Source organism: Anolis carolinensis, chromosome 4 (genome assembly GCF_035594765.1).
Source record: "Anolis carolinensis isolate JA03-04 chromosome 4, rAnoCar3.1.pri, whole genome shotgun sequence".
NCBI lineage: Eukaryota > Metazoa > Chordata > Lepidosauria > Squamata > Dactyloidae > Anolis > Anolis carolinensis.
In genome coordinates this window covers 129,763,753-129,780,192 of record NC_085844.1, presented here as the reverse complement: position 1 = coordinate 129,780,192, position 16,440 = coordinate 129,763,753, and the positions used below count along the sequence as shown (strand labels likewise).

General features: G+C 39.0%; 1 protein-coding gene across 2 annotated transcripts in view; it reads right to left on the bottom strand.

Moving 5' to 3' along the window:
• Positions 1-16,440, bottom strand: part of axdnd1 (axonemal dynein light chain domain containing 1) — a 56,495-nt gene that overhangs the window by 8,309 nt on the left and 31,746 nt on the right. For both annotated transcript variants that reach the window (XM_008117807.3, XM_008117809.3), the window contains 7 exons: positions 15,620-15,698; positions 11,254-11,488; positions 9,048-9,264; positions 7,463-7,556; positions 5,098-5,306; positions 4,354-4,450; positions 827-937 (listed from right to left, as the gene is read on the bottom strand). In XM_008117807.3, the coding sequence (XP_008116014.1) occupies positions 827-937; positions 4,354-4,450; positions 5,098-5,306; positions 7,463-7,556; positions 9,048-9,264; positions 11,254-11,488; positions 15,620-15,698 (1,042 nt within the window). The remainder of the gene's footprint in view (positions 1-826; positions 938-4,353; positions 4,451-5,097; positions 5,307-7,462; positions 7,557-9,047; positions 9,265-11,253; positions 11,489-15,619; positions 15,699-16,440) is intronic.

The window sequence follows — 16,440 nt, the reverse complement described above, 5'->3', positions numbered from 1 at the left end:
AATCCCTCAGAGACATATGCCTCAGCTATCACATTTCCCATTCAGTCTGCATAGATAAGGAAAATTGCATGTTATAGAAAAATATGTTTTTTATCACTACAGGAAGACTTTTACAAAATGTGATAAACATACCATCTAGATCAGGGGTGTCAAACTCATTTCTATCCAGAGCCACATCAATCTTATGGTTACTTTCAAAGGACCACTGAATCCATGGATGGAGAATTCATGGATATAGGGGGCCAATTCTATTTCCTTTTTACATAAATGACTGGTGCTCTTTAGTTTTTACTTAATTTGGGTCCTCAGATGTTACTGAATGACAACTCCCATCACATTTGATTATCCGCCAAGAGGACTGGGCATGATGGGAATTGCAATCTAACAGCCCTTGTGGCTGTGCGGTTGGGAAAAGGCTAAAGGCTATTTTACTGTCATATATCCTATTCACAAACCTTGTATCTAAATTCAAACCCCACTATCCAGGCTGAATAGAACAAACTGCAGCTTTCCAGATGTATACCGACTCCCATCAGTTATATTCATGATGTCAAATCATGAGGAATACAGGAGTTGCAGTCCAACATCTGGAAGGCCACATAAAAGGACATGGACGGCCAGATTCAGCCGTTGAGCCTTAAGTTTGACATGTGCGCTCTAGAATTTAACCAGATAAGAGGGTAGCACATTTTTGAAGTGCTCTTTCAATGAGAAAAAGACATCCATTTGTCACATCAACCTATTCTGTTTACTTATCTATCTGACTTTGAGTGTCCATTGTTTTGTAATTGCTCACTGGAGCATTTAAGAGCAATTTCTTCAGTACCTCTATCCCAAACAGGTTGACCAGTTCTTGTTGGCTGACTAAGGTGGTAGGAGAAGTCTTCATTCCAGACAGAAGAAGATTGCAAGTTTCAATCCAATCCAGGCACTCTGTCTGTAAATAGAAAGAAGAAGCAATCAGTCTCTAAAAGATAAAGAAAAGTAATATATTGTCTATATTACTTTGGTCACACTCAAGTACATCATTTCACACAGAACTAGACAAAAAGAATGAGAAACTTCAATGGATGACATTTGAAAATCTTCAAGGAATTAAGGAGAGGCAAATTAAAAAGTGTCAGAACCTTGAGTGCAACCGTTCAAAATCTTGGACACAGGAACAAATGCTGTATTTTTCTATTCTAAGACACACACTGATTTCAGTACCGCCATCAGAAAAAGGCCTTAATACATTTTTAAAAGCATATGTGATTCTAAGATGTTTAGAGATATTTATCTGGGGGAAGGGATGTGTCTTAGTACTGAAGAAATGCAGAACTATAACAATCAATGCAGAAAACAGAAAATGTATCTCTATCCTTCAGGATTTTGTCTAGTTCCTTCATAGCTGCCCTTCCATTCCCAGTCTTCTGATTTTGTGAATCATCATCCTGATGAATGATTGAGCCAAGATGCGGAAAATGTTGTATTGCCCTATTTACTCGAATCTAAGCTCACCTATTTGGGCTAAATTATCTTGCCAAAATTAGAGTGCACATTAGATTCACATAATACAGTCATTTTAGTGCTGAGACAAAGCAAAAGGGGAAGCTGTTTCAGAGATTCCTGGAGCTCCTATTTGAAAGACATCATCTCTAATTTAATGGCCTTCGCTCAATGCTATGCAAAGATAGGATTTGTAGTTTGGTGAGGGATCCCAAACTACAGTCGCCATGATCCCATAGAATTGAGCCAGCGCAGTTAAAGTGGATTCATCCCAAGGTTTTATTTTCCATTGCTGAAAACATTTTTTTTGTGTTTAAAGAAGTAATCCTAAGCAGGCAGCAACTGTAATGCATACCTTTTTTGGTCAAATGAAAAAGAGGACACCTTTTGCCATTGCACATTACACTTGCCAGCAAATACCTTTTTTGGATTACAGCAGTAGTTCTCAACCTGTGGGTCCCCAGATGTTTTGGCCTTCAACTCCCAGAAATCCTAACAGCTGAAGAACCACTGGATTACAGGGTTTTGAAAATTGAGGTGTGCATTTATTTTGAAGATGCATGAGGCTTCAAGTACGATATTTCAGTAACTTCATTGTCTATGTTAAAATTATGTAAGTTATCTGTGGTCACTTACATTACAGATAGATAAGCTCAATGGCTCTGAAAAAGTAAAACCTGAGCAGGGCAGTCGAGGTTAAGCAGTCTTGCCGTTCTCCCATTCAGTCTTTGACAGAAATCAATCAACCAAGTTCTTTTATACAATCTCACATTGATAATACAACCATGAATTTAGATCTAACTACACTTAAAGCAACTGAAAAGCACAAAGACTTGCTATCACAGAATTATCTATTACAGAGAAATCAAAATAAATAAAATTGAAAAAAGAGACTGGCCATCTTCTTCCTTCTTAAAATGTATACAGGCAGTCCATGAGTTACAAACATCTGATTTACAAACGACTAATAGTTAAGAACGGGGGTGAGACAACAGGAAGTGAGAGGAATACACCCAGGGAAAGGAAAATCAGTCTGGAAGGTTATTGTGTGTTTTCCAGGCTGTATGGCCATGTTCCAGAAGTATTCTCTCCTGACGTTTCGCCCACATCTATGGCAGGCATCCTCAGAGGTAGTGAGGCATCCTCTGAGGATGCCTGCCATAGATGTGGGCAAAACGTCAGGAGAGAATACTACTGGAACATGGCCATACAGCCCGGAAAATACACAACAACCCTGTAATTCCGACCATGAAAGCCTTCAACAACACAGTCTGAAAGGTGTGTCCACTGAAGCTTTATCATTAATTCTTGTATCTACAAAAAGCCACATTTTCAAAATCCAATTCTCACAGAGATAGAAAGTGAGGTGAAATCTTCTAAACTGGGGCACAGACAGCAAAACAAACACCACAAGGGTGTTAACCCTTCCCTATGCTATCCAATGCTAAAATATATGTTTGGCTAGAGTTACACTTAAAAATGTATCTGTTCCGAATTACATACAAATTCAACTTAAAAACAAACCTACAGTCTATTTTGTCGTAACTGTATTTTGTTTTAGAAGTACCTAATTTAGTTATTTAGAGCAGAATTTTTAAATCTTTTCACAACCCCTTTTTACTCGAGAAATGTGTACACAACCCCAAGTATATAAAAATGGAGGAAGGGTGGAATGGGAGAGAGACAGGCATGAGAGAGAAGGAGAGAAGGGAAAGTAGCGGTGGATGTGTAAGAAAGGAAGGCAACCCCTACATACAGTCATGGTGACCCCATTTGGGGTCCTAACCCATAGTTTAATTAATTACTTTTTAAAAAATCACGCCCTGTAGAAACAACCATTAAAATGCTACACCAATAACATTAGACTCTCAATTACTTGAAGTAAGATGTCAGCACTGTGGTAACAACAAAGCTAATATTATGAATACTTAATGGGAATGGCCCCAAATTATTTTAGGGAAAAATGTATGTGTGCGATATCAATCATACACAAGCTCCTCTGTGATGTGACTTTTAACAGTACATGAAGAAAAAAACTCCTGCACATACAGAAATGGTTCATAATTTGTGATTTTGATTACCAGAAATTGTAGGAGTAATGTTATTCCCAGATTTGCTATTTAAAGCCTGGAAGGTTATAAAGATTTCATTGTACACTACCTTGATATTTCATGATATATGGTGGCATATAAATATTTTAATAAATGAAATAACCTAATAAGTTAACAGTAGTCTCCATAGAAGTAATCATGTTCATTTGTTGCCCCTGGTGGCGAAATGGATTAAACCCTTGTGCTGGCAGGATTGCTGGTGAACAGGTTGGCGGTTTGAATATGGGGAGAGTGGGTGAGCTCTCTCTGTCAGCTCTAGCTTGCCATGCAAGGACATGAGAGAAGCCCCCCACAGGATGGTAAAACATCAAACATCCAGGCGTCCCCTGAGCAACATCCTTGCAGACGGCCAATTCTCTCACACCAGAAGCAACTTGCAGTTTCTCAAGTTGCTCTTGCTACAAAAAAAAGTTTGTTGCAGCAAAAACAAACAAAATAAGAGATCCTATGCCATCTTATACTAAAAGGTTTGACCAGGGCATAAGCTTCTGATTGGTAGACTGCAGTTCATGAAAAACAAAAACAAAGAAAACTTTTATTGTGGTAATGCGCCACAATACTTTTGTTGTTCAAGTGAACAGCATATCTCCTCTTGAAAAATGGTAAATAATACCTTTTCCAGTATCTGGCACTTTTTTAATGATTCCATAAGAGCTAAATATATCTTATAATTAATACATATAAAGGCCTTATTCTGTTTCAATTAAGATATAAAAATGACTTAACATAGAATAGTATCTTAAGTCTTACATACCTTGATCTTCTCCAACTGTTGCAGCTCGTGGTCTGCAAATGGTTCAAAAGAAGCCATTTTCTTGCGTGTTATTGATGCAACCATCTCCTTGCAACAGCTAAGGAAAGAGATACAGTCATTCAACCTATACTAATGTGTCAAAATCTGAACACTCCTAGATTAATTCCCTCCTAGTTCTATCTGCTATATTCACCTAACACAACTGCAATTGCAAAATGCAAGAGAACTGCAGGTCAACAAAGTTAGGGTAATTTTTGTTGTTTCCAGTCTAATCTCTATGATAAATTTATTAAGCTGTTTTATTAAAATTTCACTGCTCAGATTGGAAGGGATGATATGAACTGTATAAAGATTATTGGCATAACATATGTGTTGAATATTTTGTGGTAGAATATAAATTGCTTAGAGGTTCCACTAATTATAATCCTTCCGTCTAAGATTTAAAAGTCATTTGTTTTGTAAATATATCTTTAAAAACAATAGGCATTTTCCTGGTGAATTAACATATTCCTGACATTGGTTTTTTTTCAGCATCCCCAAAATTTATTTCAATCTATACAATACCTGCTGCCTTACAAGGACACAGTATCCAGCCAAAGAACCATGGGCCAGGGCTAATCTCAGAAAATAAGAGGAGACTCATTAAATCATAGAGATTTAATCATTTGTTGGCTCAAAATTGTTGGGATTAATACTGGCTTCTGGATCTTATTAAGTACATGAAAGTCAGAAAAACAGTGATACCTGACTACGTAACAGGAGAATTTGCTCAACTTCGCAGCTAGACTTTTGGCTTCTATTTCCAAATTGAAAATATTTAGGAACTTCTGTTCTGCCTGCCTTGCAGCCTCAGCTTCGGTTAAGGGGAGAGTGTGGTGAGAAATGGAGTCTGGCACCATGTGAATCAACAACTTCGCCATCCACTTACTCAGAACATAGTGGAAGTCAGTCAGCTGCAGAAAATGGAAAGCAAGGAAAATTAGAGACTTCTCAAGTCACAACATGAATACTAAGACCGCAATCCAAGTTAGACAAGAACAATCAAATCCAATCACTTGACACTTTTGGTAGTAAAGTAGAGTCTCACTTATCCAAGCTAAACGGGCCGGCAGAAGCTTGGATAAGCAAATATGTTGGATAATAAGGAGGGATTAAGGAAAAGCCTATTAAACATCAAATTAGGTTATGATTTTACAAATTAAGCACCAAAACATCATGTTTTACAACAAATTTGACAGAAAAAGCAGTTCAATACGCAGTAATGTTATGTTGTAATTACTATATTTACGAATTTAGCACCAAAATATCACGATATATTGAAAACATTGACTACAAAAATGGCTTGGATAATCCAGAAACTTGGATAAGCGAGGCTTGGATAAGTGAGACTCTACTGTAGTTAGCCAAAGATGCTTCCCTTTTTTCAGGCCTATACCCACCAACAGGCTGAAAGGATCATGACAAGACAGAAAGCAATCATGGACCCAAATTATATTCTTCATTCTAGACATAATCTCAAAAGAAAAAAGAGTGTCTCCTTTTCTTAAAACAGTACTCTTTAGTTTCATATCTAGACCCAGATCTTCCTAAGCTGTAATTAGACTCATTTTAGTAATTGTGTATTTTTCAAACATTTACTGTAACTTCTAGATCTGTTCCACCCCCCCCCCACCCCCCATATCTCCTACTCTCTTTCCCCCAACACTATTGTGACAACTATTCTGTAGCCAGTCTACAATCTGATTCTAATATAGTTATGGATCACAACACAGCAGTTGGATCAAAATCAGAGAATTTTACAAGATTTCATTCATAGAGACCGATCTGGACTCTTAAAAAAGAGCCAACTTAGGCCCCTTCCACACAGCTGAATAGAATCCCACATTATCTGCTTTGAACTGGGATATATGGCAATGTGGACTCAGATAACCCAGTTCAAAGCAGATATTGTGGGTTTTTCTATCTTGATATTCTGGGTTACATGGCTGTGTGGAAGGGCCCTTAGTGATAACATGAGGCACATGTAGGATATTTAGAAATATATAATAAAAAGTAGGCCATTTGTATATTTTTGGATGCTAAGCATGGGGGTTTCTTTTCACTATATTTGGAGACATCACCACTTAGATTAATATGATGTGAGACAGATTTGGGAAATTTGTAACATATAAAAGCGGACAAGAAGAAATGTTCACTTTCCCCTGGAAATTTGGAATAGACTTTTAGAGCAATAAGACAAGAGGAAGGAATCAATGCCCAAGAATTAGTAAGGAAGCCTTAAAGAGTTTTTGTTTAATTCCATAGAATTTAGAAGTTTGGCTGGACTGAAGATAAATAAATAAAAGACAAAGATGTTGACAAATAACGTGAGAAAATTTTATCAAATACAATTTATGGAAAATCAGAGTTTAAGATTCAGAAAAAAGTGAAATACTTGGGCATCATGAAATAAGAATTGCGTATTACTGAAGAATATTTATGTTGCGGCATGGAATGTTATTTAATTGGATCTATAAAGATATGTAAAGCTTTAATTGTCACTGTTGTGGAGGATATCTGTGATAAAAATGAGTGTATTGCCAAGAATGCTGTTTACTTTACAAACAACAGATCAAACAATGACAAAAAAAAAATAAAATTCATATGGCAAAGAAAGAAATCGCACTGAGCAGGGGGTTGGACGTGTTGGTTTATGAGACAATGTCCAACTCTATTCTATAATTTCACAAAATATTTAAGAGTTTTATTTCCCACCACAATCCTGGGGAAAACTATTTTTTTTCCTTTTTTCATTGTGTCTAAAAAGGACTTCTCTTTTTTTTCTGGGAAGAGTGAGAAATAATAAAACCACACTTTTCTTGAAGAATCACTCGTTTCTTTCTAGAAATGATTAGCACACTAGCCTTGACAAAACAGTTTTGAGTAAGGTAGGACACTTTTTGAGATGGTTTTGTTAGTTGTGATCAGAGCATTTCAGTTTCATCCAACACAGAGAAAAGGTAACAACAAAACATGTCCATAATGTTCAAGTCTAAAGTGCAGCCTCCAATTCCACATAAGCTACAACAACGCCCTGCTAATGAAACATGAAGAATACAGGCATCCATACTTCCTGTGTGAGCTGAACAGTTCCTTTTTCAGTACCACTAGTTGTTGTCAGGATCCAATGCTGAATCTTCTTGAACAACTCCTCTGGTTCTACCCTTAAGAGAAACGGTGAACAAATCGTAGTCAAACTTTGTGTTTCTACATTAAGGACCTTCTAATGTACATGAGCTGTCATTACTACCAAATGACAATGACACTTTGAATCATATGGTTTTGTCTAAGTGCACTATAAAACATAAACAAAAATGTATTTTATAGTTGCTGATTTTGTCGTTACATTCAGTGATACATGGGAAGCACAATTTATGGGTAACATTAGTACAAAAAAAATTACAGAGTATTCTTTGTGGTCTGTCAAGGGAGGTCTATGGGGGTATCACCATGATTTATGTCACTGGGTGATACCAACTCTAGTGATGCCACTGTTCCCACTCTTAATTCTTGACATAGGCAAAGGAGCCTTCAAACTATTTTCTCCCTATTGTTGGTAGTAGTATCAGAGCCTTCCCCACACCTGTTATGGATTGTGGGACTTTACCTTCCAGACTATGGTAGAATCATAGTTAGAAGAGACCACCAGGGCTATCTAGTCCAACCTCCCGCCTGACATGCAGGGATCCACAATCAAAGGATTCCCAACAGATGGCCAACCAATTTCTGTTTTAAAACTTCCAGAGAAGGAGACTCCATCACACTCTGAGGCAACATATTCTATTGCTGGATAGCTCTTACAGTCAGGAAGTTCTCCCTAATGTTTAGGTGGAATCTTTTTTCCTGCGAGTTGAATCCATTGCTCCCTTATGTCCTAGTCTCCAGGGCAGCAGAAAACAAGCTTGACCCTTCTTCAATGTGATATCTTTTCAAATATTTAAACATAGCTATCGTCCCCTCTTAACCTTTTCTTCTTTAAGCTAACCTATCCAGCTTCCTGAGCCATTTCTCAAAGGACCTTTTAGCATTTTAGTCGCTCTTCTCTGGACATATTCCAGCTTTTCAATATTCTAGTAGATATTGTCACTTTTGAGAGGATCATCACATAAAAACTAACAATCCTACAAACAGAAAACTAAAACATAGATACGATTCTAATCAACCAATTTGCCTGCTGTGCTGGATTTCTGTTTGTGAGACATTTTCAAAGACGATGACATTAAAACCTGCAATCTAATTCTAGCAGTCTAAAATTGGTACAGTACATTCCAGTGCTTCATTCTGCTACACATAAAGCTGTGTCAAAGTCAGAGCTTTTTTAACCCAAATCTCAGCATTTTCAACAATGAAGACTCTCAATACCAGCTAAGATGCACAAAGGGAGAGCTCTGGCAAACTTTGCTGTTTACAGTGGAAAAGGAATCTAAAGACCTCTTGCTTTCTTTACAGTACAGGACAAATGTTTCTGGATTTCAGCATTCTTCTAAAAACTACTGTTTAACACCCGTTCAATTACCTCTATATATACATGAGGTTTTAACTGAGGATTCAGTAAGGAAAGCGTCATGTGAAGATCTCCATAAAAAATCTTCCTGATAAATGAAAACTCTCAAGGCAGTAAGAAATAAACAGTTCTGAGAAAGATACTCTCTTACTGTATTAACTTAATTGAGCTTTGCTTTCGTTCTTCGGGTGTGTTGCTGGTACCAATCCATTTTAAAAGATCATCTATCTGGACCACCCATTCAGAAACACTTTGAAAAAATTTTATCCAGGTAGTTTCATGCATTTCACCCTTCTGCTGGGCAGTTTCCAGCTTAAATGCCCAGTCCTCTAAACTGTGAAGTAAACTTGTTAAAATCCTAGCAGACCCTGAAAGTGCACAAAAATATAAAATAAAGAATGACAGAAAAGAACAAAATCTATTGGTAAATAACACATTAGGGCTAGAGTAAACATACTGTATATTCAGCAATATGCAGATTTAGAGATTTTTACAAGTTACTATTCCCTGTCATGTAACTAAAGTCAATCACAATATATAGGGAGTTTTCAGAACTAGTCTCCTTGAAAGGCCAGTTCAAAAAGTAAGCAGTAGGTTGTTGACCAATGAGCCATCACTAGTATTTCAGGGAGACATTGTGCCCTTTAGATACACAACTTTGGCTGCTTCTGTTGACATCTAGGAGCCAAATCTGAGGGCAACTTCATACTAATGCGAGCTCCTGAGTGTTAGGATGAGATTTCAACCTGACAGATACTTTCAGAATTAGCTTGAGCTAAAGCATGCCACACTCAGTTGTACTAAATGTGAAGTTAAAAGTTTTGCACTTGCTAATGTGCAAATGAACAACATACCTGCCTTCCATGAAAACATGCTTTTTTCTAATCATGAAAGCTCTGACCCATAATTTACTTAAGTTTATTTATCAGTGACAACAAAAAAACTGGGAGCATTTTTAACACTAGCACATATTAGGTAAGGTTTTCCCCTGACATTCAATCTAGTTGTGTCCAACTCTGGGGGTTGGTGCTCATCTCCATTTCTAAGCCATTGTCCGTAGACACCTCCAGGATCATGTGGCCAGCATGACTGCATGAAGCGCTATTACTTTCATGCCAGAACAGTACCTATTGATCTACTCACATTTGCATGTTTTTGAACTACTAGGTTGGCAGAAGCTGGGGCTAACAGTGGGAGCTCACCCTGCTCCCCGGATTCGAACCACCGACCTTTCGGTCAGCAAGTTCAGCAGCTCAGCAGTTTAACTCACTGTGCCACAGGGGGCTCACAGCACATATTAGGCAACTGAATTTCTCCATCCTATTTTGTTTTGATCACTAGATAATTTCTTTTCAGGCGTAAGAGATCCCAGCTGAGTTAAATGCAACATTGAATTCTCGTTTGCTGTCAAAAGTGTTCCTGAAAAGCCTCTACTATTTACTTCCACTGCATATGTACAGTGGTCTTGCTTATACACTACATAGAATTGCATGCTTAATTATTTTTATTTGTTCTCCTAGACCAGTGATTCCCAAAGTGGGTGCCACCACCCCCGGTGGGCGCTGGAGCGATCCAGGGGGGCGGTGATGGCACCTATTAGAACACGGGGGCAGGGCCAGAGGAGGGGTGGGGCCTCTTCCCAAGTGCCGGAGACAGGGCTGAGCACCTGAGGCACCTGTTAGGACACAAGGGGCGGAGCTAGAGGAGTGGGCATGGCTTCTTCCCAAGAGCCCAAGACAGGGCTGAGAATCTATACCTCTCCTGAGGCACTTGTTGGGGCATAGAGGGCGGAGCTAGGGAAGGGGGTGGGGCCTCCTTCAAAGAGCCCGAGACAGGGCTGAGCCTCTATACCCCTCCTGAGAGGGCTTTTAGGACTAAAGGGCGAGGCTAGTGGTGGGGGCGGGGCCTCTTCCCAAGAGCGCAAGACAGGGCTGAGCCTCTGTATACCTCCCCTGAGGCGCTTGTTAGAACACGGGGGGCGGGGTATAGAAGTTCGGCCCCATCACGCACTTCGGAAGAGGCCCCACCCCCTCCTCTAGCCCCACCCCGTGTCCTGGCAGGCGCCGCAGGACAGGGATAGAAGCTCAGCCCTGCCCAGTCGTGGTCGCCCATTTGTGGCCCTGCCCACCTCCTCCTCCCCCTCTCAGCCCTGCTTCTTGGTCTAGGGGAGAAGCTCAGCCCCGCCCCCTTGAGCAGGAGCCACGCCCACCCCTCTAAGCCATGCCCCCTTTCCAGGGGGCGCCGAGTCATATTTTTTCTGGAAAGGGGGCGGCAGGCAAAATACATTTGGGAACCACTGTCCTAGACTCTTCCTCTTCCCAAGGAAATCTTTTAGGACAAGCCCAACTATTTCTCACCATTCTCCCCGCCCATCCTTCGACGGTACTCTTCAGAGAGCTTGTCGGCTTTTTTGTTGATTTCTTCCAGAATGTTCAACTCATGAGGCATTTTGCCATGGAGATCTTTGTGGCGGCCAAGTACAGCAAGTCCCAAGTCCACCCATTGTTTTTGTAGACTGGTGGCTGTTTTGAGGGGTTCTTGTCTCACTAGAAACATTTCCCCTCCATACAAAGCCAACTCCTCAGTTAATGTCTGAAACAAACAAACACACTATAATCTCCTAAACACTTAGCCAAGGACTTGATGCTTACAGTTCATCCCTCACAAGTAGCCTAAGAATCCCAGGACCGTTTTTTAATGTATGCAATCTTTTCCCTGTGGGATGTCTGCCCATTATACATTGTTATCCTTTCTCCAAAGCTGCTTTTTCCACACAAAAGCTACATAGTGCAAATGTCCTCTCACAGAAATGAGTTAGCAACAGAGCAGCAGGGATAAATTTGGTTTAAAAGGGGTGAGGAAAAAGATTTGAATAAACTACTCCCCAATTACTTCCCATGAATTCAACTGATACCTTAAGTTGTAATCATACTGAATCCTGTAAAAATCAGAACAGAGTTGGAGCACATTTAATTTTCTGTACTACACTTCCTAGAATCCAAGGTGCGGAAACTAGTTCTAGGCCAGAAGCATGTTACACTACATTGGTATAACTATGATGACCCAGACGGTGCCCTATTGTGGTTGTTAGTCACATCAAGTCATTTTCTACTACTCACAGAATGAAAAACTCAAGTTGCTCTGTTATCAACAGCTATGCTCAGGTTTTGCAAACTCACAGACATGGCTTCTTTGAATGAGCCTAATCCCCTGCTCAATGCAAATCTAAACTTTACCAAGCATTATCATCATGATAATGAGTCATTTTTTTTCATTTCTAAAGAAGTTTTAAAATCTATCTATACACATAATAAAAATGAAAATCTGTATGTGTATATGTGGCACAGATGTCTGCTTACACAGACGGCCTCCACAAACAGGCTATAGTTCCCAGTGCTGAGAACCAAGTCACTCCATCCCAGGACATTGCAGGTTACAGTGAGCACATCTCAGTGTTCCTTTCTTTTTCCATTTGCATGACTCCGCCCACTGCCTCTCTCTTAACCCTTTCCTATGACACACAGCAAACAGAGGAATTGATCAGCAACTGAACATACAAGACACAGGTTTGGGGAGAATTCACCATGATTTATAGGAATTGTAGGGACTGGGATATATAGTTCACCTGCAGTCTAAGAGCAGTCTGAACCCCACCAATGATGGACCTGGAACTAACTTGCCACACAGACCCAACATGGCCAACTTTGCATACTGGCGGAGTTTGGGGGCGATTGACCTTGACATCCAAGAGTAATAGTTCACATGTATTCAGAGAACACTGAACCCATTTGATGATGGATGTGGACCAAACTTGTCATACAAATTCAACATGGCCAACTGAGAATACTGGTGGACTTGGGAGGTGATTGACCTTTATCTCTGGGAGTTATAATTCACCTGTATTCCATGAGCCCTCTGAACCACACAAATGATGGATCTGGATCAAACCTGGAACACAGACCCAACATGGCCAACTGTGAATACTGGCAGGCTTTGTGGGTGATTGACCTTGGTATCAGAGTTATAGTTCACCTGTATTCAGAGAACAATGAACCCAGAAATTGACAGATCGGGACCAAATTTGGCACACAGACCCAACATGGCCAACAGGGAATACTGGGGGAGTTTGAGAAAGATTGATCCATGATTTTGGGAATTATAGTTCACCCACATCCATTGCATTTTCTAATGGGAGCATTTATATATTAAAAAAACAGGAAAGAAATAGTGTAACGTATGACCAAACTGGTATTACCTCACATCCAAAATCAAAAAAGGCCCTTTTCAAATAACCCAGGCATCTCTGGGTACCCAAGCTAGTATAAAATAAAATACAAAGAGAATTGTATAAACACAAATATTACAAAAGAAAAAGAAAAAACTAATCTAAATACAACTACGAAAAACTAAACTACACTACAAAGAACTAAAAATGAAAACACACAAACACAAAACAGGAAGAAAAAACTCACAGTTTCCAACTATCTATTAATGGATACAAGTGATCTTTTATCATACTTCCTCTAATCTCATAACATAAACATACAATCTTAACAATGATAAATCTGCCCCAGCTATGCCTCACAGTAGTACATAACTCCACTAACACAGACAGGTAGTTCCATGTTGCAGGAGCATCAAGAGGAAAAAAAGTATATGGCTGTAGTAGCTACAAAAGAAGTAAGGCACTAAAGAAATGTATTGCTCTGATTTTGGCTGTCCTCCCTCACCACTGCTGGGCAATGTTGAAATGACTGCTAGCCTAGTACATCAGCAAAAGTGCAACTCAGCATCTTTTACCATGTATAGCTTGGAACGCCTGATGTTGTAGCATTATTAAATATATTAGATCCAATCCAATCAGGGATTGAATGGGAAACTATTTGAAATTCTACATGAGCCTTTTGAGTTTTCTAAAAAAAAAGAAAAAAAAGAACATTGAAGTACACTAAAAATGATACAGGATTATAGTACAGGCAGTCCCTAAATTACAAATAAGAAGGTTCTGAAGGTTTGGTATTAAGTTGAATTTGTATTTAAGTCGAAACAGGTACATTTTCCGATGGGAATTGAAGACTTGGATGTTTAGACAAGCCTTTGAGAATGTCTAGCCCCAATGGTCCACAATTAATGATGCAGCACTGTATTTTCATCCCATGCCCATTTTTCTTAGCTACAATTTGCACTATCCCATTCCCTTGTTCTTGTTCACAGTTGGCCATGTTTTACAACAGTTGTCAACATAGGTTATTTTTTAATTATTATGTTGTCGTTTTATCCCACTCCCACCTTACCCCCTCTTTGTACATGCAATTTATACAACAAACTACAGAAGTTACATTTGAAATATCAATCTCAATCTTAATTTTTCCACTCCACATCTTAGTACATTCTCTAAATACAGTAGAGTCTCACTAATCCAAGCCTCACTTATCCAAGCCTCTGGATAATCCAAGCCATTTTAATAGTCAATGTTTTCAATATATTGTGATATTTTGGTGCTAAGTTCGTAAATACTGTAATTACAACATAACATGATTGTGTATTGAACTACTTTTTCTGTCAAATTTGTTGTATAACATGAAGTTTTGGTGCTTAATTTGTATAATCATTACCTAATTTGATGTTTAATAGGCTTTTCCTTAATCCCTCCTTTTTATCAAAGATATTCGCTTATCCAAACTTCTGCCGGCCCGTTTAGCTTGGATAAGTGAGACTCTACTGTAGTTCTTAACTGGTTCCCACATCCCCTTGATTATTGCAATCTGTTCAATTTTATCTATATTATTCCATTTGCAATTTGTTATTTCCACATTTAACACATCAACTATATACTTATACCAATTCGTCAGAGACCATTTTGTTTCATCTTTCCAACCCCTCACTAAAACAATTTGTGCACATGCTATTAATTTGTCAACCATTTTTTCTTTTTGTATATTTTTCACTTCTGTTATCCTTGCATGTAGTACATTTCTATTAACTATTACTATTTGTAGATTTAGCATTCTATTAATTTCTCCTTCAATCATTCTCCAGTATTCTTGCACTCGATCGCACTCCCATATCATGAGATTAAACACACCACAACATAGGTTATTGGCCGCCGTTCTGAGTTTAAATTGTTGTTTTATATGCTGTTGGTTTTATTCTGTATTGCACTGTGTGTTTATTTTATGTATTGTTTTAGACACCTTGTGCCATATGTAAGCTACCCAGAGTCACTTCAGGGAGATGGTGGGGTACAAAAATGAAGTTATTATTATATTATTATTTTTAAGTGTAACACCAGCCAAAAATATATATATATTAGCTTTGGATAGCATAGAGAGGAGTTAACATTCCTGTGGTGTTTGTATTGCCATCTGTACCCCTGTTCAGAAGATTTCACCTCATTATTCATCCCTGTGATAACTGGATTTTGTAAAATCTGGCTTGTTGTGGAAATAAGAATTAGTGAGAAAGCTCCAGTGGAGACACCTTTTCCCATGAAAACTCTTTCAGGAGGAGTGAATTTCCTTTCTGAGCGGTAGATTTCTCTCACTTCCTGTTGTCTCATTTCCATTCTTAACTATGAGCCGTTTGTAAGTCGAATGTTTGTAACTCGGAGGCTGCCTATGTTATGATGAGCCAGGGAATCTATCTATTGTCTATGGACGCTTACAATCACCTAGTATAATAATTAATACAGTGTTCATTGTAAATGGAGCAGAAACATTTTACCTTTTCCCAGGCTTTGAGATCCACAAGGACTTCATCCAGGAAAGAGGCTCCCTTTGCAGAATTGTAATTTCCTTTTCCACTAAAAAGTCAAGGAGAAGGTAGAACTACATAGCAAAACATTTAACCATGATACATCTAAACTGTGAATAAATCTATTCCTTATTAAGATCTTACCTAAGAGACTATATAATAAACTTATAGAATGATTAAAAAAAACCCACCAACTGCTTTTTATCAAAAACACCACCACTTCCAATAGTCTGATGGAATGTTGCTAGATTTTGCAGGGACAATGTACTAGGCTATGGTGAGGGTATAGGAGCACATTGTTGGGAATCTGAACTATCTTAATAGTTATGTGTAAATTTGTTTCTGGAGGAAATTACAAACACCTATGGCAACCATTCACCTTCCTATAGTATTTGAAACCTAGATTATCTATGAAGAGTAAATGAGGTGGTGACTTTTTTTTTCGTGTCAGGAGCAACCGGAGTTGCTTCTGGAGTGAGAGAATTGGCCGTCTGCAAGGACGTTGCCCAGGGGACGCCCGGATGGTTTTGGTACAGGAAAGGAGATTCCACCTGAACATCAGGAAGAACTTCCTCACTGTGAGGGCTGTTCGGCAGTGGAACTCTCTCCCCCGGGCTGTGGTGGAGGCTCCTTCTTTGGAGGCTTTTAAGCAGAGGCTGGATGGCCATCTGTCGGGGGTGCTTTGAATGCGATTTCCTGCTTCTTAGCGGGGGGTTGGACTAGATGGCCCTTGAGGTCTCTTCCAACTCTACTATTCTATGATTCTATGATTCTATGATTCTATGATTCTA